General features: G+C 45.3%; 1 protein-coding gene across 1 annotated transcript; it reads right to left on the reverse strand.

The window, feature by feature from the left end:
* Positions 1 to 26: 26 nt before the first annotated feature.
* Positions 27 to 18,321, reverse strand: RAD54L (RAD54 like). Its single transcript, XM_005151267.3, has 18 exons — positions 18,261 to 18,321; positions 18,096 to 18,176; positions 17,085 to 17,204; positions 16,270 to 16,330; positions 14,388 to 14,523; positions 13,553 to 13,622; positions 10,875 to 11,163; positions 10,325 to 10,449; positions 8,948 to 9,098; positions 7,289 to 7,415; positions 5,126 to 5,200; positions 4,554 to 4,684; positions 4,339 to 4,449; positions 4,082 to 4,205; positions 3,589 to 3,667; positions 3,307 to 3,486; positions 1,852 to 2,015; positions 27 to 893 (listed from the first exon to the last, which is right to left on the reverse strand). Exons 1-18 carry the CDS (start codon positions 18,261 to 18,263, stop codon positions 692 to 694), a joined length of 2,229 nt encoding a protein of 742 aa, XP_005151324.3. The 5' UTR covers positions 18,264 to 18,321; the 3' UTR covers positions 27 to 691.
* Positions 18,322 to 21,658: the final 3,337 nt, after the last annotated feature.

Below are 21,658 nucleotides of genomic sequence, written 5' to 3' on the forward strand. Positions count from 1 at the left end.
TTATAAAAATGTTAAGACCCATAATATACCAAAGTGTGATTTTTATTACTGGTATGTAATGTGATTGAATTAAAACACTGCTAGATCAGGGGATCCTGCCCATAAAAAAAGCAACTGGTTTTAGAAATGGAGTTACCTTAATACTGCACGCGTGATCTTTCAGGCTAAATGTTCAACATAAGCTGAAATTATTTCCCCTTGTACAAATCTTCTTGTTCCTGAGTAATCAACAAGGTTCACATTTCACAAAAGAAACGGATCCTGCAAGTTTCTGATCAGCAGCTCTGAGCCATAGCTGTCAAGGAAAATAGCATGACTGTGCACATCAAGTACTATAAAACTCCAGGCTTAACTTAAACCTGAAGACAAAACTTGGCTGAGTGGAAGGCACAGACACCAACAGCTTGAGAACCAGTGCTGAACCTGAATAAACACACCAGGTCCAGTTATTCTCAGTTCCCAGAGGCTGTTTCACAGGTGCATAATACCCACGTCAGGGAAAAGCCACTGACTCCTTGCTGTTGTAGTAGACAGCAATGCTGAGAGCCTTCCAGCCTCTCAGCATGCCCTTCTGCCACAGAACAGCCTAGCACATACTGCTACCTTCCTCCCCTTTCCTTGAAAGGGATTAAAGTGGGATGGACTGCAACAGCAGCCTGCCCTTGCCCCCACAGGGGACAGTAACTTCCTGTTAGGGTATCCCTCGCTGCTCTTCATGGGAGTGGTGATGAAAAGTGAAGGTGACAGCAGCATCCCATGCAGCCTTCAGCACAGAGTCTTGTAGCCCCCGCTTGTCGGCACAGTGGTGCCACTGGGAGAGGTCAGAGGTGCAGTCAGATCCCTCAGGAGGGGGCCGGACCTGGTGGCCATTCACACAACGACGACACTTGATCCTGGAACAGAGTCAGTGCAAGATCAGTGCAAAAGTCCTCCACTTCCCTTCCCTTCCAACACCCCCCTTCCATGCTTAGTTATGATGAGGGATGTTGCTTAGAGCAGATCTCAATTGAACATCCCTCCTACTAACACCTTCTTAGCCCTGTGCCAGACTTCCCATGTGCAAGAGAGCACACCATGCTCCAAACCACTCCATCCTGGCTCCCACCATGGCCATGGGTTGTGCTCAGGCTGTTTTGGAGATGCCCTACTGAACTACTACACAAGGAGACAGAAGAGCAGCAGCAGCCCTGCCAGCAAGCCTTGTTGCCATGCAGACAAGATACCCCCACAGAGCTAAGCTTTGAGTCAGCTTAAAACTAATCCTCTTCACTTCTTGCCTGAACTAAGATCTTAACTTCTGCAGTGAAGCATTTTCCTGCACTCCTTGTCCTCTTTCTGGTGGCTACAATATCACAGGTCTCAGAGGTGGGGGTAAAGGGAAGATGATGGAGAAGAGGATTCTTTTAGTCCCCAGAAAAGCACTTGGGTTGGCCTCATAAATTCATAGCAGATGGATTAACCCTGGCAGTGGAAGCAATTCAGCATTTGGGGGTCACAAACCACCAGGAAGAGAGCAGCAAGGAAGGACCAAGTTGGGGTCCACTGATTTGAACAGCTCTGATCAATTCCTCTGTTTTAATTAGCTCCAGCATTTTACAGCCTCCAAACACAGGTAGCAACAAGGCAGTTTGCTCACTTGTCCACCCAGCAGAGTTTTTCTGACAACAGGAAGGGAGGACAGCAAGGAAGTGCTCATGTCCAGGTGCTTAACAGCTTGAGAAGCAGAGACACACTAGAGGCCCTCTCTCTCTCTCTGAGCTTTCTCCTGCTCCCTGAGGAATACCTGCATCACTGACCAAACTGAGGGGTTTTCTTTGCTGAACCTAGCCATTAGTTATTCAGCATACTCACTTGTCATGGGTGTCACTGGTGGTGGACTCATTCAACGTGAAGAGCTCTTTCAGCTCCCCAAGTGAGAAATGTCTTTCTACATCCTGTTCCTCATCCACCACACAGCTACTGAGGGCCTTCTTGTGGGTCTGGCGTTGGAATACCTTCTCCTCTATGGTCCCTGTCTACAGGAGAGAGAGTCAGAGATGAAGCACAGTTGGGACACTAGTGTTAAAGGAGCACTACACAGGGAAAGTGTCCCAGATCAAACACTATTAAAGCTGTCAGGACCATTTAGTGCCTTGCCAGACTAATCCAGGTGACAGGCAAGTTTTATTAGCTGCACTCCAGCCACATCTCATGTGGTTACAGGAGTGATTCAACAGAAATGTGGATAAAGAAGAGGTGATGCTGTCACTTGTGGCTGGAACTCACACATTGCACTGGGTTGTACAGAGAGGAAGGAAGGGAAAGAAGTTGAGCAGCTACAACCACTCCGACAAAAAACTAAAACAAATACAACCTCCCCCAAAAAACAAGGGCTTGCCCTGGGTGAGAGGCACACCAGCAGTACTTGCTGGTTCACCCATGCTGTCTGGAGAGAGAAGCCTACTTCTAGAACAGTTGTGCAGAAAGCCCAGTACACTATATTGTTAAAGCAAAAATGTAAGAGCAAAATGTCTGTTTTGCAAACAGATGTAATACAAAGGAGGGGGTGATTAGTAATGATTTGCAGACCAGTCACCTAGTTCTAAAACCAAAGAAGCAACCTGCTTTGAGGTGCACCCAGGTCAGAGAAAAAGACAGAGTATGTGTTTTGTCAAAGTAAATTAATAATTGATCAAAGGAACACAAGCTTACAAAATAAACAAAGAACTAACCAAAACAAGAAAACAGAGTCTGAACTAATGAGAGGCAAAGGTGAACAAGGGCAGACAGGGGACTGTTCTGAGCAGTAATCACTATTGGCACTGCTGGACAAAGCATTCAAGAAGCAAGACTAGTCTCCTCTGTGTTTTTCCTGTACAGAGCAGCTACTCCACCTGCTAACTGGCAGCTTTATTCCAAAAGCTGTTATATTTCTGGGAATCGTTTATTAAGTACACATACACCCAACCAAAACAGACTGCAGCCAGACTGGAAAACAGCAACTTTGGCATCAGACACCCCACAAAATTAAATAACTCAGATGCCTAAATGACATCAAAGGAGCATCTTGTCTGGAAAGCCACTTTTGTTTCTATTTCTGATAAGCCAGTCACCATTAGAAACCAAGGCCTGCAGCAATAACCCTCCAGCTTAAACCTTCATGGTTTTTCACAGCAACACATCTAAAGGCAGGAAACAATTAAGTTCCAATCAGTTCTGGTCACCAACATAAAAGAGTTCTTCACCTTCTGATCCCAATCACAGCAGCTGCAGCCTGGGCTGGCACCAAGAGCTCCATGTTGAAGAGGTGAGAGGAGTAAGACTCACCGAAAGCAGCCGGTAGATGTAGCATGTCTTCTTCTGGCCATCCCGCCACACACGAGCCATGGCCTGCTCATCATTTGCTGGATTCCAGTCTGGGTCAAACATAACCAGTCTGTTAGCCCCGATCAAATTCAAACCACAGCCTCCTGCTTTGCTGCTTAGCATGAAGATAAACTCAGGGCTCTGTGGAGAAAGGCAGGCTTGAACTACAGAGGCAGGCATACTTTTAGCTCACAGCATTCAATGCTGGCAGGAAAGCTGCTCACACATGGTAGTTCTACTTACCGAGGCACTGTTGAATCTCTCCACAACCTTTGCTCTCTTTTTAATGGACATGGTGCCATCCAGCCGGACATATAAATACCTGGAATACGCAGCATTTACTACAATCATACTACTGCAACCTTTAGAGCATCCTACTTGAAAGAGAAATCTTTCACAAAAGCTTAACAGTGGCCTGGGCTTTAAGAGCTTTTGCAGAGGGCAAGAACTTTTCTGCTGAGTGACCTCAGCAGCCAAAGCACAAGGCACATTAGTTCCAGTTCAGGAATGTCTGAGGTATATGACACATCACCAGTTCCTGCTGACAGAAACTTTAATAACCAGTTTCTTTTACAGTGCAGGCTGCTCCAGAGTTAAAACTTACACTGAAACAGATCACTCATGGTGTATAAGCTAGGTGGTTGGCAGTAAGGTTTGATTAAAGGTAAGATGATGCCAAGTCTTGCCCCAACCCATCCCATTTTGCAGGATTAAACAAATGAATCCAAAGACAAACCTTCTGTTTCTGCAGAGCTTTTCAAATAGGTCCAGTGTTTGAGTGTAGTTAGACACTAAAACCACCTTATCATTACTAGTGCTTTTTGTAACAGCAAGGATGTAGTCCAAAACCAGCATCTTTCCTGAATAAAAGGGAAAGAAAGAAGAAAGCTAGAGCAGAAGTTCCAGAATTCCAAACCTTAGAGGGGCAAAAGATGCTAAATACAGTCTCATGGTTGTTTGGCAGCACATTCATACTGCCCAGTTCCACAGTACCTGAAAGCTGGGGTTCCACAGATTTGGTGCTGTAGCCAGCAGGGAACAAGTCCAGGGCTCCCATAAAACCTTCCTCCTCTTCCACACACTTATCGTGTATAAGAGCAGGGTCTGGAGAGCAAACAGAGCTCAGACTGTAGTGTGCACAAGGGAGACCCAAAAAAAAAACCTGAAAGTGTAACCCCCAAGCATATTACACGAGTAGAACAACTCACGATTGCAGAGCTTCTTCAAGGAAGTGATGGAAGAGAGAGACGACACACCGATTTTGCCCTCCTTCAGCTCCTCCACTGGTTTGGCTTGCTTCAGGAAGTTCTTGTACAGCTCAGCCTGCAGAGGTGTCAGTCTGAAATGGAACAAGAGCACTGCAGTCTCAGCCTGCAACCAAACCAAGCCCACATTTCCTCTTTCATCTGCTGAGGTGTGCTCCTTTTAGCCCTATTATTTTTTTAGCTACAGCACAGAAAGCCTAGAACTTCCCCCAGGGCTGATGGTAGGGCATTGATATCTCATCCCAGAGCTGGAAGGGAAGCTTACAGATACCCTGCACCGCCCAGTGTTCTGCTGTACACAGATGCCCAAAGCACATCAGGTGGCTGGCAGAACTACCAGCTGTGGCTTGTTCATCCCTGCTTCAGAAGGAAAAGCAACATATTGCCAGTGACTACAGTCTTATTGCTAGAGGGAAGTAGTCCCAGTCACCACAAGAATTGGAGGACTTTAGCAACTTCTTAATCCTTCCTGTTGCTCCTCCCATTTCCCACGTAGAGCACATGCTTTCTAGTACCTGCAGCAGACCACCTGCTCAATCTTCACCGGCAGGTATTTGGACAGGATGTCTGAAGTTCTTCGGATTAAACACCTGGAGGGAGGGAAAATAAGATCAGGTTCTTGGATAACATCAAACTCCTGCTTTATCACTGTTATTCCTCATGAGTTCAACACACAGTTCGTTTGATATCTCAAAAAATTTGGGACAGTCCAACACACGGCAAAGGCCACTATCACCCATGCAAAACTGTGCTAAGAGGTTCCATCAGCCCATGGTACAGAGCACAGTATAACCTGCTATCTTTGTGAGGCTTCCAAATTTAGTTCAGGAGATCTGGAGGTATCATGCATGATTTCACCTAACAGAACCCAGTCCCTTACAGTAGAAACTCAGCTCTTCCTCAGACTCATTTTCAACTTGAGCTACAACAGACCAGTAGCATGGACAGCAAAAGAGGACAGGATTTAACCACAACACACTATGGACTTAACCCAAAGTACAAGCAGGCAGCTCCCTATGTAATAACTTAGTAGCCACCCGCAGCTATGATGGGTTCATTGTCCAGCCCAAGATTTCAAAGGGCATAATGTTTGGGGCTCTAGAAATCCCCCACGGAGCAATTCTATCACACTTCAGAAAAGATGGAACGGACTAAAAAAAGTGCTGAACTGAGCAACCAGAATAATAAAGAAGTGCAGAAACCCAATTCTGCCAGGAAACATCATAAATATGTTATGAAATCTATAGGAGAAAAACAGAAGGGATATATGACAGCCCCCAAACCTGTCAAAGGCTGTTAAAGAAAGGAATAATCTGGGCTCCAAACCCATAAGCAGTAGGATGAAAAGTAACAGGCTTAAGCTGCAGTAGGGAAGATTTATATTACACATTAAGCGCATTTTCTAACTGCAAAGACAGTGATGCCCTGGAAAAGGCATCCCAGGGAATTTGTAAGGTCTTTAGTACTGGGTGGGGGCTAAGTAAGGGACAATTTAAGTCTAACAACTTCTACCTTACAGTAAGATGGATTAGATGTCTTTCCCAGGGCCCTTAACAGCCTTGGACTTATGATTCCACATCTTTGCATCACTATCTTATTTGTAATTCCTACCAAATTCATCAGATTCATCTGTTACTACTTGCATGCTTCACCTCCCCTATTTGTGTATCAGGACTAATCCACAACAAAGGAAAGGACAGACCTCACTCAACACAGCCAGGTGTAACTATTCCTGACGCACTTTTACACCTCTTTTCCATCAACTGTAAAAAGAAATAAATGCATCTCAAGAAGGAACAAGCTCTTCTCCTCCCAACCTTTCCTTCTCTTGGGCTTCTGCAAGCAGACCTGAGTCAAGGTCAGGGTTGTCTCTACAGAGAGGTTTTATTTAGTGTGAAATTCAATTTACTGTGACTGTGAACTGCAGAATTGTATTTGTGATGGTTGCAAAAGCTCAGATTAAAAAAGAAAAAAAAATGAAGACACACCAGCAATGCTGAGAATTCAAGAGTCTCTAGTAAGAGTTCAAGACAAGCAGTTGCCACCAGATGTGGATAAATTGGTTGTATTCATGCATAGAAAAGAAACCAGGTTTAAACATATACCAAAAGATCAACCAGAGAGAAGTAAGACAGCATTTTACCTCACAGAGGTGCTTCTTGGGGATCAAAAGTCAGATCTCTGACACTCATAGTCTAATCCCATTATCCCTACAGAGCCAATACAGCTATAAAAGCGTGAGCTGGACTCTTTCATGACTTGAGCAATCAACACTAGAACTGAGTGATATTCCTCATACTCTTTCTGTCTGCCACTCAACATCTGGGCTAGATAGATCTCAATTCTGACTCAGTCTACACTGTAGTTACATTGACACAAAGAAAAAAATGCTGCCTGGCTATTCAGATCCCAGGAGAAAATAGAAACATAACAGTCAATGATTCAGTACCTGAGCACTCTTGCTTGGAGGTGGCTGCAGCTACCTATGCCATTTCAGTGTGCTATTTTTCAGACTAAAGCTACACGCTGTGTAGATTTCTTAGGCAATAAATACTTGCACAATCACTTGCTGAACAGAAGTAACTGGCAAAAGAATTCATTACAGCTACAACTGTAATTTGGAAAGATACCAGCATACACTGAGAGCTTATGCAAAAGAGAAGAGGGATGAAGTTCACCTGTTCACAATACTGATCAGCTCTTTAAGCCTCTCTTCTCCTTTGTGTCGCTCAGCTTCACTTGCATCCGCATCTCTGCCTTTCAAGATGGGAATTTCAAAATGTCTTTTAAACTCCTGTGCAGTCCCTGTATAAAACAGAAGTTAAAAGGTGACAACTACTACTGCATAACTGTTGATCAGTACCCCACAGCCCCAGTTATCATACCACAAGCACAGGAGCCAGCAGATAAAATAAACTCTCGCCCCATCAGCACAATTTGTTTTCCTTTCTAGCCAGGAAAGATTCAAACAAGGCAGACAAATGAGTACAGCAGAAAACCAGTTTGCATTCCAACAACAACACTGCTAAAGGTCAAACAATTTTAGTTAAATCTGAGTTCACCCAGGCACACACTGGTTTTGCTCACATTCCAGCTATACTTTTACTCCCAGATTTTGTCCTTGCAAACAGCAGCATAGGCATTATGTGTGCCTGTTCCAAAATTATCTGTAATCAGTTGCTTAATACTGGTCACAGGCTGAAAGTGGGGAAAAAATTACTACTGCATGCACGCAGCTTTGCTGGCAGAAGTTACAGTATCAATCTCACCTCAGAAAGAACAAACTGGAAGCACCCAGATTAGTCTTGCCCAAAGTACAGGTCCAGGGGGGCAGAGGAAACCACATCAGTTCCCTGTAATAACTACCCAAAATCGAAGTGCATGGAAGAAACAGATGTAGAACATCTGCCACCCCGTTCCATCCTTTACTTGAGAAATCCTGGGGGCAGAACAGCTGAACAGAAAATGATATGTCCCAAATGCTGCTAGCAAGACTAAGAATCTGACAAATGGTGTTTAACTGGAGTTGTGCATGAACTAGAATTAATGAGAAGCCTCTTGGACTTGATGCCCAACAATCCAAGACAAACATAGGTGACAAATTACAGCAACAAGGAAATTATTTACAGATTGGTTTGTTTTCATTCCTTGACAGAAAAAAATGACCTCTCGACAAAAGCAAGCTGTTCCACACTGGAAAGAAGTAGACCTGCTCCTAATCGAGTGATGTAGGAGAGGATGCAAAGACTACTTTGCTTTTAAAATTAAAAGAGCTTGGAGACATAAGCAGAATATAAGAACTAGAGACAGAATATTTCAGTCTGCTACCAGCAACTGTAGGTGGTGTTTGATCTTGAAAACTCACACTTATCAGTATCTCTCCTTCAGACTGTTTTCTCTCAGGTGAAGTTAACCCCATATTCACAATACCTCCACTGCTTTAAAAATCAAGAGCAGTTTTAAATCCAGATATGCTAGACATCACCCTTGGCTTTCTGACTATCTGAAAGTGGGAGGGCCAACTGCCAGAAATTCAGGCTTTGTTGCCTACCTCCGCCACAGGATACACCATTCCACCTTGAACCAGTCACTTCAGCCTCCCATCACATACAAGATTATATACAGCCTCCAGAAAAGGGGACAGTCTTCTAGACTTTCTGGATACAAACTTTCCAACCCTAACTATTCTATGATTCTATGAGAAGAAGCCTTCAATCTGTACATAACCTTTCCTCTCAGTAATGGCTTGGATGCTGCCTTTGCTGGCACTGGTAGCTAGGGGAGGCCTCACCAGCAGCTTCTCCCTCCCTCATGTCTCTCACACATTCACCTCTTACCCAGGATGCCAGAATTGACAAAGTGCACCAAGCTGAAATACTCAAGCAGGTCGTTCTGAATGGGGGTGCCTGAGATAAGGACTCGTCGAGGTGTATTCAAGCTGTTGAGAGCTTGGTATGTTTGGTTTTCAGAGTTCTTCAGTCTATGGCCCTTTGAAAATGAGAAAACAAAAGTAATGAAGCTGATAAATACAGTAGCCCTGATGTCAAGCAGCTTGGACATCCTCATCAACACTGATATACTGTAATCTCTTACAAAGCATCTCACCACTCTTTCCATTCCTGGTAGTGGACTAAGTGCTGTATGTATGTATATTCAACTGTTACACTTAGGAGGATGTTTGCTCTTTTTAAGCTTCTCTCGGCAGTGTTCTAGCAAATACAAACCCAAACCACTGGGTGGCACCGCTAAGTAACAAATTCCCTCTAACTGGCACCAAAGAACTCAGGAGTGGCTGAGGCCCCCATTTGATCACTTCAAGGAGGCAGAGGGCATGCGTTTTATTTTGTCCTTCAGAGCATCTCTGGCTCTCACTACCTTTAACCACACAGAAGGAACGATAAATCAAAAAACAACTCAATTCCAGCCGTGTGAAAGGAGAGCTTGGCAGCACAGGCTTGGCAAAGCTAGATTCAGCGCTTGAAGCAGGGAGTCAAGCCAGGTCTGTCTCCTCTTGAACACGCAGCATACAAGGTAACTCCTCACCCAGCTTTCCTACCTCTCTGCCCCAAGCAAGAGACTTCAGAGTGGGGAAGAGGGTCCTGCCATGGAAGTGCCTTTCACACTGCCCCACAAGCACAGAATAAGACAACCAGATAAAATGGCTGACAGCAGCCAGCACTGCACACAAGAGCATGCTGAATCACAGAATCATTTAGGCTGGGAGAGACTTCAGGTGTCTCCAGTCCAACCTCTTGCTTAAAACAGAGACAAGTTAAAAATTAGTGGGCTGAACATGAGGCCGTGTCAAACAAAAAGTACTTCTCGCTTTAGAAAAGGCAGAAACAAATGAAAACCTGATGTGGGGATCTGTGAGCCAGGGCACTCCCATCCCAACAGAGTAGGCCTCTTCCAGAGTCAGAGAACAGGCAGTGGACCTACTTTCTGCTAAGTATTTCACACTGAGATGGCTCTAGTAGCTTCTCCCACCCTGCCAGGGTCCAACAAAGCAGCCATAGTTACCATGGCTTGGATTTTAACTCTATCTCAGCTCCTGAAACTACCCTCTCTTGCTTGGGCTCACCCAGTATGGACAAACCAGCTACCCAGAGCCTCTCAAACATGAGAACGGGTGCTGTTCACAGCTAAACCTTGTTTCCTCCTGCCCTCCCCTCTTAAGAAAGCAGAGTAATCATCAGGAAAACATTCTCCTGTACCTCATCACATATGACCAGTCCAACACTGCCCTTCTGCAATGCCTCAGCGTGGAGACGGAAGGTCTCATAGGAGATGATCAGGATGGGTGAAGGCACTCGCAGGCCACGCTGGTTCATAAAGCCAACTGCAGATGGAAAGGGGAAAAAGAAAACAAGAGGGATGAGGAAATTTAATAGAAAAGGGTTCAAGCTCTGTAGTCAAAACTTTTGCCCTAAAATATATAGGAAAATCTGTTTCAATACTCTGCAGTATCTCATGTTCCTTTCCCCACAATTGTCCCCAGTTCCATTCCCTGTTCCCACCTCTGCCCAATCTTTTCTTTGGCTGAAGCAAAGAAGAGGCACTGGGACCTCCCTAACTTAAGTACATTAGACTCAGATTATTGCAAAAGATCAACTATCACCTAACATGTTAGTAGAGAGACTTTCGTCAGTCTCCAGAGCTCTAATGATAGCTCAGACATGTTCACACCAGCTGCTGTAGGCTTCTTCCAATGCAAGATTTTGACCTAAAGACAGTCAACCACCCCATTTGCAAACATTTCTGTACCTAGTTTACGGTCAATCTCTTCTTTGGAGCCTCCATCAATGGCTAGTGGCTGGATCCTTCCCCCCAGCCATTTCTCTACTTCATTGTACCAGTTTCTCACCAGGCTGGAGGGAGACACCACCATGGCTTTCTCTATTTCAGGTTTGCAGTCTGGACTTTGCCGGAGAAGCGTCCACATGAGTGTGATGCACTGCAAGGTTTTGCCCAGTCCCATTTCATCTGCCATGATACAGCCATAGCTCCCAGGGATGCGCCGGCTCGTCACACAGTCCCAGAGGAATTTCACTCCCTGCCAAAAAATTGTTCTCTCAGAGCAGTATGGGGGGGGCATCAGCAAAATGTCAACTTCATTACAGCTTCATTACCACAACACATAGAACTAATACTATAACAAACAGCAAATCTGTGTAGCACATCCCTGGGGACATGGTGTGTTCTAATGAGACAGAGGGAAATCACCTGAGAAATAGCTAAAATGCAGCCACATCTGGTTTGAAACATTACTGGTGCCAGCGTGTACCTCATAACATGCACACAATCTTACTAAGTTTTAGCTGTACAATTATAACTAGCTTTCTGGCATGAATTCCCAGAAATTTCTACCCTTGGCAGCACTAGACAGGCCCAGGCCATCAGCTAACCTACATCAATCACTGCAAAGAAGTTAATCATCTTAACAACACTCGGATAGTTCTAAGAACACAGAATCAGAATGAGCAAGATTGTTTCTGCTGCCCCGCTAGCTCCCAGAATACCCTCAGCAGCCTTCATCACCTCTGTCTAGAAGCACAGTGACTCACCTGGGAACTCAAGGCCCAAAGCTGATTTAGCTTCGAAGACACAGGGCTGAGCCCACATCACATGGTAGAAGAGCTTAGCCCTGTATTAGGCTCTGACACACCACCAAGGCAGATTAAAGAGGAAAAATAAAACCAAACAGACTCTGTAAAACACTCCTCTATCATGTGATGACAGAGTCAGAAAAAAAAAAGGGACATTGTGCTGGGAACATACAATCTCCCTGCTTTGTGTCAACAGAGCAGGGAGTGAAGGACACAACCTAAACACACCTGGGTGGACTCACCCCTCTGTGCTTCATTATTTAGGACTGGAAGACTGAGCACCTTCACTTGCATTTTCAAGCCTTTTTCTTTCTCAGCCCCTTAACAACAGCTTAATGAAGTTTATTTAAGCCAACTGAACAATTAAAAAATAATTACTGACTAAAAGAGTGCATTTGGCTGGGGATCCAGTTAGGTGACCTCCCAGCAACTGAACAAAAGACATTACAAAGAACAAGGCTGTACAACAGCCTGGGAGCATCATCTGAATAAAGCAGCACAGAAATCTTAGCAGGCAGAGACTCATTCATCAGAGTAGAACAGAGACTGCTTTATCAGTGATATCTAGCTGTCAGAAAACAGACACTGTGCCTGGGACACCAACATAACTACTGTTACTTGACAAAAGCACCAGCAGGCAGTATCTTACCCAAAACCAGAATGCCCCCAGCTATGTAGCCAGAGATGAGCATTACACTGGGTTACAGGTTCAGTACCAACGCTGAGATAAAAGTACATGCTAGGAGCAGCCTACAGCGCTCTCAGAAACATCTGAAGATCTCCCATACAGGGACACATCCAGCTTGACCTGCTTAGCCTGCAAGATCAGCAATCACAGCTTCCATCTGTGCTGCCTCTAGGCTTAAATGATTATATACTGCATCTGTGATGAACTTCAAACTGTCCAGATACCTACATTAGGTATTTGGAGGTTAGTACCTCCTATTTTAATATTGTGATGCTATATATATTTATGTCATTAAATGTTTTTTAACACTCTCCACTGGTGAATTCCATGTCTACATAGGTCAGACAGCTCACACCTACAAAGCGTAGTCTCAGAATAATACACAATGAAGCGAGAATCTACTCCACACTGTGTAGGGAACCATGGTACCACAGGGAAGAGCTTCAGTGTTTCATGGCTCAGAGACCACAGATCCAACTCATTCTGCTGACAGCAAAACACAGTCTGCTCTGCCCAACTCAAGCCTGGGCTGCAACGTAATTTATTACAACTATATCCCATCACATTCCACACCAAATTTTACTTAGCAGAGCTGCATCTCCAGTCTTCAACATAAGTAAAGACTGGGCTTTCACCCCGACACTGCAAGATACCATCTCCTGGCAGAATCTGGTCTTTTCCTAAGGTATCACTTGTGCCACATAAGTCAGCCAATGCACTTTCCAAGACCTGTGCACAACAGTCACAAATTCCCTGGTTTCCACTACCAGCTAACCTGAACTCCAGCCCCACAGAGAAGACACATGTGCATTAGGCAGCATCATGTTTGGGCTGAGAGTGCTGTGACCCTGCTAGATCAGAGGCAAAAGAGAAAGTTCTTATCCATAAGCAAGCAGTTAATTTCCACATTATTTTAGGACAAACAGGACTGGTGTAACACTGCCAGCACAGGACAGAGAATATGGGCAGCATTCAGACCTCTAAGAGGACAGTTAGAACAAATGTTTCACTTTGCATCTGCAGCAGATTAGTCTCTTAGACTGCAATAGGCTGTTAGTCTCCTCACAGTGGGTAACAATTCCAGCAGAGTAACTGCAGCTTTTTAGAAGTCCTCCAGCCATACCCTTAGGTCCCAACGGAAAACTTACTTCTCTCTGATGGGGCCGTAAAACACGACTGAGGACAGGATCCACCACAACATGTACAGGTGCTTTGTCCCTGCAGGAGGCAGTCAAGGAAGACAACAGTGTGATTAATGAACTCAACACAGCCTATGTTTAGGTTTCTTAAATCTCACTGCTATACTAAAGACTCCCCAGTGGCACGAGGGAAGTAATTGCCAACAAGAAAGTGAAAAATGGATTGAGTTTTGAGAATAAAGTCACAGGGGCCTGCTCTACAATCAAACACATCAATGAAACCATGTATTCAGGCTGTAGTTAAAGGAAGGGCAGAATGTGGTCCAGAGACACAGTTAGAGAGTCATTATTTTCCTTGTTTCAGTAGCAATATTGTGTTACTAGAGAGGAAACCCCTGCTCTGCCCACGAAGATCCAGCTGTCAGCCCTTTTAAGTTACAAACACAGCACAAAAGGAACTACTTCAGAATAACGACCATTAGGCAGCCTAACATTTGGCTGTCAGTCATATCCCTTTGCTTGTCCATAGATGCTGATGTTTCCTGATTAACAACTAAGCCATAAGATTTTCTAAGCAGCTTCTCTATGTGTGTATGCTCATCCCCTGCCAAAGGTTTGAATTTCTGGAAAATGGGAAACAGCCTGAGGAAGAACACAAACAATCCAGCATAGGCACACTCCTTCTTCAATTGTTACCATACCTGAACCAATTCAGAGGCAGAATACTTGGAACTAAACCTCCTTTGACACTTAGACCCCAGCTCTGACACATTTGGGAAGAAAGCACATAAACCCTACACAAACAAGGTCAGAGCTGAAGCACTTGTACCAGGTGATGACTCACTTGTCTATTTTCAGCTGGTCGTGGGCCCTCAGCAGTGGGGGCTCATACAGAACCAGAGCTCCTTCCTCAAAAGGGTCATGGAGAGGACTCCTCAGCCCTGCTCGTTTGATACCCAGCGCACGCAAGCCCAGCGGCCCTGAAAGCAAACAAAGGCATCACTCAAAGAACAACCTCTTCCTGGAAGAAAGCAGAGACTTGCCGAAGAGTCTGATTATGTTTAGGAACAGTGAATTAATTGGGTGCTGGAATGGAGATGCAAGCACAACTGGTGCAGACAGCAAACCTAGGCAGCGTGGTTGTTTGGCAGCACTCTGCCAGTACACAGCAGAAAGCTCTGCAGCAGGAAGGAACAAAGGAACAGAAGCAAAGGTGGAGCAACGGGGCTGTCTGCCACATTGGGTGCACCAAAATGGGCACAACTGGGTGCAGCAGATGACATATATGCTGACACACAAGAGTGTAAGTTGTCTTGCAAGGTGACTGATGGTTTCATCCTGAATCTGTGCTTTTGACATCCAATCACAGACAGGCACATCTCCATCAGCACTCTCTGGGCATAGGAACTACCGCTGGTACCTAAAGGTTTTTGTTCCAATCTTTTGAGACAAGCAGGATTCCAGAACACATCTTGGCAGTTCTGTAAATACATTCCCACATATAATATGTACTGGGTCAAATCCTCTTTTTGGATCAGCTACCCCAAACTTAGCCAGAGTTGTATCTTTTATGCAAATTCAGGAATTGATCTTTAACAATGACAGAAGTTTTACAGTATCACAGTTAGCACCATACTGCCATTACTTACTCTAGGGTATTACATGCTCTCTGCTGAGCAATATTCACGTTTGGCCTTGGAGCCAATTTCTGCAAAAAGCAGAAACGAATAATGAATTTTTTTTTCCTAGTATTGTATTTTGATGTCACAGTTTAGGAATGGAGATGAACAAAAAACGAGCATGCATAAAAATCCCTTTTCCCATCAAAACTCAGCCAACTGTGCTCCCAGGATTGATTTTTCTTTGGAAAGATTCAAAAAGGGTCAATTTGGCCAATGAATGCTAAAGCTCCTTGCAAAATGAGTGTGTCACAAGCTAAGGCAATATGAGTGCACTCTAGAAGAGAGCACATGAAACAGCTTCATCTCCTAATTAAGAGAGGAAGATAACAGCCACAGAAAGCAGCTTCCCTAGTTACAGTTCTGTTTCAGCCTCCTAACAGATCTGTTTTTCCACAAGCTTTGTCAAACTCTTTTTGGGCTTGACATTTCATAGTCAGCATCTGCTTACCGACATGTTTTCTGTAACTAAAGTTTGAGTGAAACAAGTTGATCTGCACTTGAATATTTCAGCTGGAGGGGAAGAAGGGCACAACAAGCCCATCTGTTTCTGAAATCTTGTGTTTCACTGATTCAAACCAGCTGAGGCTCTGAACTTCAAAACTGCCATGCTTTGAAGATCACCTTGAGACTCAACACACCAAGTCAAGTAGAAAGAAAACTGGCACATACTATCTTTTTCACCTACAGCCTTCTGTCTGTTAGTATCATTAGGGTATTATTTGGATGGGAAGCCTTCATAACTTGGTATTCATCTTGCTTTTCTATTTGCAATAGGCTGTACAATCTTCTGGCACATCAAATACATAGCAGCAAGAATACAAAATCCAATTCTGAAGTGTAGGATTATCCAAACTAAATACTAGTAAGAAATATGAAGACTTTGCTAATATGCCAGTATTTTTCTTTCAAAATTAAGTCAGGATTTCTGGAACATATGCACCAGTGCAAAAAAATAACAGTAATCCCCACAGATATAAATGACAGGCTTGAGCATCATGTTTTACCCAAGTCAGCAGAGACAATCCTTAAACCTCCTCATCTTACCTTTATAATTTGGAATCGGGACTTTGAAGGGTTTGGACAAAATGCTGCGGATAAAAGCCTCCTAGGAATTCAGAAAGAAAACATGCTTAAGAAGTCTGAAATCAGAGATTGCTCAAGAAGGCAAGCCCAGGACGTTTTGAGAACTCTATTTTGCCAAGTGCTGCAAGTCCCTCTACCTGACCTCTTAAAGCTTTAACTCCAACTATTTTCAAGAATATCCAAAAGAAAGTAACAAACCAGCACAATTCCCCCCACCAATTCTGTTTTTTGAAATTATTCCTTTGGGTTTCCGAGTGTGAAACTGATCTTTCATAACTCCCATCTTCTTAAACCCACTGGCATTATTCACTTCTTTAAATGCTATTGCTTTCCTCTGCCCTGGTAATACAGTCAGGCAATTCACTTTCTGTAAAAGAGCTGGGTTGTCATTGTAGGAACATCCATGCTGGATCAGTAAGTAGCCGGTCCAGCCCCTGGTCTCCAGCAGTGGAAGCACAGAGAGAACTGGGCAAGCAGACAGCACTTGAGCCACCTACGTGGCAAGCCACCCATGTCCTTGGGCACTGACCTTTACCTAGGCCACACAGAACAATCTTGTTCAAGATCTCCATTACAGAAAACAATCCCTACCACACTTCATTCAATATTAAATATTTGGAGCTAGCAAAACATCGCTCCTAAAGTCTCTCGGTGTGTGTGGCACTTCCACAATACCTCTGATTAAATGGACCCATGGAAGCATTTGGACTCCTTTAATGAATGAGCTCCATATACAGCCCACCTGCTATGGTGTGCCAGCAGTAACACCCACTTACATGTTGACTGCTATCCAGGCAATGAGGTCTGTTGGTCAACTGAGCCAAGGGTTTCCGGAAAGGCGACCTGTAGCATTCTGCACTGTCTGTCTCACTGACAGGCTTCTGCTTCTTCCGAGTCTGAAAAACAGAACCAAGACAAAACAACTCAGGGGCATCTGGTGAGACCAGAAGATAGAAGCACTGTTGTCACACTCGATAAGCACTTAACCACACAGAAAAGCCATCTAGCCAGCTGAGTACCTCTAAACAGACACAATCATTACTCACCCCCAGTGCCAAAGGACAGAGACAGCAACACCACCAAGGTCTTGTTTAACTACATGAAGGTTAAAATAGTCTCCTAGATAAGAAAAGAGCTACCGGCTTCTAACCCAGAGACAAGCTTGTCTGTCCTGTCCCCACCAAAAAGCAGAAGAGAAGAACAGAAGGGTCAATAGCATGGAACAAAACATATTAAAGTCCCCAGAGGCTCCCAAAGCACCTGTTGTTATGCAGGTGAAAGGCCTCACACTGAAACCTAGATTTCAAACACTTAGCAAAGCATGAAGATAAATAAGTCATTGATATGTTTCCTGATTTAACGCACTCCTCTTCAGATTGAGGCATGGTTTTAACTACCTGCTGGCACAGAAAAAGGGATTTAACACAGAAAGCACTAGGTAGGACTCACTGACCTGTATGCCACAGAACACAGCACTATAACATTGCTTTGCCTTACTAATTCCTAGTTACCAGCCCTCCCACAAAACACTTGGAAGCTCTCCTAGGGATAGCTTTTTCCATAACCACAACTCATAACCCGTAAGCCGTTAAGTTATTCTACCAATTACACCCCCATAGATATGCAAGGAAAACAGCATCAACTTGTGGCCTGGTATTTAGTCCCCAGAGGATGGGGGTGATGTCAACCTCCAGTCAGGCACCAGAGCAGCAGCAGCTCCGCCATCACCCCACAAGGCCGAGCTCACCCCAACCCTGAGCCCGCCGCATCCCGGGCCCCTCACTCACCGGCGGCGGACGCCAATCCTCCTCCTCCTCCTCCTCGCCCGCCTTCCTCTTGGCCAGCTGGCTGGGGGCCAGGCTCCTTCTCTGGAAGAGGGGCACAGCACACTTACACTGAGGGGACGGCGGGGAGGGGGGAACCGCTCACCCCACAGCCCCGCCCGCACTCACCATCGCCTCACAGGGAACGGGACCGCCGGAGATGTTAACGGCCCGCGCGCGCGCCGCGGAGAACGCGGGAAAACCGCTCGGGTGGGCTCCGCCCCTCCTCTTCTCTATAGCGACAGGCGTGGCCAAGCGAGCGCCGAGCCGCATCGAGCCGCTCGGGGCTCCGCTGAGGCTGGGGGGGTGCGAGAGTCGATCGGTGGCGGTCAGTGTGAGTGTGCAGGGTGGGAGCGGGAGCTCAGAAATGGAGCACATGGGGAGTTGGTTCTGAGGGTGAAACTTCGTGGGTCTGGTAAAGGGGATGAAATTACTGGGTGTAGAGGAGGAATGAATCATAGAATCACAGAATAGTTAGGGTTGGAAAGGACCTTAAGATCATCCAGTTCCAACCCCCTGCCATGGGCAGGGACACCTCACACTAAACCATATCACCCAAGGCTCTGTCCAGCCTGGACTTGAATACTGCCAGGGATGGAGCATTCACAACTTCCCTGGGCAACCCATTCCAGTGCCTCACCAGCCTCACAGTAAAGAATTTCTTCCTTATATCTAACCTGAACTCCCCCTGTTTAAGTTTCAACCCATTACCCCTTGTCCTATCACTATAGCCCTTAATGAATAGTCCCTCTCCAGCATCCCTGTAGGCCCCCTTCAGATACTGGAAGGCTGCTATGAGGTCTCCACGCAGCCTTCTCTTCTCCAGGCTGAACAGCCCCAACTTTCTCAGCCTGTCTTCATATGGGAGGTGCTCCAGTCCCTGATCATCCTCGTGGCCTCCTCTGGACTTGTTCCAACAGTTCCATGGCCTTTTTATGTTGAGGACACCAGAACTATACACAATACTCCAAGTGAGGTCTCACGAGAGCAGAGTAGCTGGGTGTTGTGACAGAAGCAGGTGAAGGACCCCTCACACCGAGGAAAGAGCTGTGGGAGGGGAGATGCCTTCCCTTTACACTCGCTTTTCTAAATAGACTGGCATTTTCGCACTATTTTATGCTATTTTACGTACTTAGCTGTTTATGGCTGACTTAAGGCCCTGATTACGGGCGAGCATCTGTTTGTGCACTCGCAGCACAAAAAGACAATTTCTGTGGTACATCCTAAAGGGTGTTTGAGGGAGTTAAGGGTGAAGAAAAGCAGCAATTTGAGCGTAGATTGGGTTTTGTTGAAAGAGAAGGGCAGGTTCGTCCTCAGGAAAGAGCAAGGCTGTTTCTGTCACAGCTGACATGATAAATTACAACTGGTGCTCACCTCAGCAATTTAAAGGACAGACTTTGTACACTGCAAACCACAGTGTTTTGGAGACAGACAGCTAAATTCTCCTTCTGGCTACACAGGTGGCAAACAACTCCATGAAATAAACCATCGTACATGCAGTTAATTCACAATTCATTAACACAATGAGATTTCCATACAGCTTGTGATACCAAGATGTGCCTTGCACAGGCCTTGGAGCATGTCCTCTGGAGCCTCTGGGTTCCTCAGCAGCTGACAGAGTGTGCCAAAATCTCTTTAAACTCATTGAATTTCTAGGTGCTGCACCTAGGGACAGGCAAGGAGCGAAATGTGGCCTTCGGTGCAGTCCACTGAAGTGAACAAGTCAGCACACAGAACACTGCAGCTCTCGAAAGGACTTTTTCTTTCCTGCCTCCTCCAAGGAGGAAAAGGAATAAGGGAAGGATGGATTTCCCCTTTGTTGTTAAAGGAGCAAACTTATTTCAGTCACTTCCAGTTGAACAGTGACTTTCTTAATCATCAAGAATCATAGAATCATAGGTTAGGGTTGGAAAGGACTTTAAGATCATGTAGTACAAGAAGCCCCTTTGGCAGTATCCCCACCTCAAGTTACAGACTAATTTTCTCTTCAGTTTATTAAACGGTCTATGTTAGTACAGTTATGCACCTTTAAAACATAGGGTGACTGTAAGATAAAGCCAAATTCTTGCAGCCCCAGGATGTGAGGTGTAGGTGGGTGTAGATTCCCCTGCATCCCCTTACACCTCCTGAATATCCACTACCTTAAAACTTTACTTTGTTTCCCCCTGTATTTTTCAAGTCCAGAGCCATTTGTCATTGTTTTCTCCCCGAAGTGCTTTCAGAGCTCAGTGACAAATGTTAGATGGTGCAATTACTGGCTCACTGGGCAGAGTGGTTCTATAGGAAGGTAATTGGCAAATTATCCTGGCATGAATAATATTCACATTAATAGCCTCCCTTACCATGGCTTTGAGAGCAATTCCGCTGTGTGCTTTTTTGTCTCTGATGGGAACAGATGCATTTTCTGGCCCAGGCCAGGCTGGGTCAATAATAAGAGGAAGGGGATGGAAAATGCTTTTTCCTGCTCTGTGTAGAGTGACAAGAAAGGTCTTGGTCAACTTAAACCTGACACAGAACCCATGTGGACTCCATCCTGCAACAGCTTTTCTCTTTTGACCATTTGTGAGAAGTCCCAGAGGGAAATGTGGGGTGATGGTAATGCTTGAGCATGGCCAGCCCGCTCAACTGCAAACCACATTGCAAGCCTGGGGCAAGGTGTACATGCACAAGGGAAATCCCCTTTCTTCCCAAAGAAACTGGCTAAGAGATCCAGGAGAAAATAATTTGCATCTTTCTCCAGAGGGAAAGACCCAAGGGCTTGGCAAGGCTGCAGGAGCAGCCAGGAATGAGGTCAGCGATGGTCCTTTCCAGTGCCTAATGGGTCCCAGCACAGGCACTGCTCAGTGCTCTCTTTGCCACTCCTCTCTCCAAGCTGGCACCCTCAGGCAGAGGTTAAATCCTCCCCTCTTCCCCCTTTCTAATTACACAATTTACTCCTTTTCTAGCTGTAATCAGCCCCCATTTATGCAGCCCTGAGAGATCACAGGATAATCACCATGGGGAATAATCCTGTGATTTCTCTTGCCGTCTCTGCAGGATGTTGAGTCCCTCCAGTAGGAGCAAGGAGAGGGGAGGATTCCAAACACCTTCCTCAGAGACTCTGGATTAGGCAAAAAAACAAACAAACCCAAAACCTCAGACCCCCTAAAATTAAAAAAAAAAAAAATCATAAAACAAAGCTTGTCTTCCAGCCACCACCATGGTAAGAACTCGTGGCGCTCTTTCAGTATCAACGACCACCACACCTCCATGGGACCACTGTTCCACCCAGTCCCTGGGACATTCCCGTCACCCTCCTGATTTGTGGGGTTGCCCTTCATTTACATCTCCCCATTTTCTGGGGGCAGGAGGTAGCTCTTTCCTTTTGCTGTGGAGCACAGGCTCTCCCCAGTTCCTCACAGAAACTTTGAAGAGATGTGCTGCAGGAGCTGGGGCCTCGTATCCAAGCAGGAATAAGAACAGGTCCTGTGCAAGACAGCTTGTGACCTTTGCAGCAGACATAAAACAGCATGGGGGAGAGATAATGT

This window comes from Melopsittacus undulatus, chromosome 6, assembly GCF_012275295.1.
Source record: "Melopsittacus undulatus isolate bMelUnd1 chromosome 6, bMelUnd1.mat.Z, whole genome shotgun sequence".
Classification (NCBI taxonomy): Eukaryota; Metazoa; Chordata; class Aves; order Psittaciformes; family Psittaculidae; genus Melopsittacus; species Melopsittacus undulatus.

What these genes read in the sequence shown, in the direction of transcription:
- RAD54L (XM_005151267.3), bottom strand. An exon ending in AGAGATTGACCGTAAACTAG is followed by an intron (nt 10,450 to 10,874) that starts GTACAGAAATGT and finishes TTCCATCTGCAG; the next exon opens with TTGGCTTTATGAACCAGCGT. An exon ending in AAGCTCTGCAGAAACAGAAG is followed by an intron (nt 3,668 to 4,081) that starts GTTTGTCTTTGG and finishes TGCGTATTCCAG; the next exon opens with GTATTTATATGTCCGGCTGG.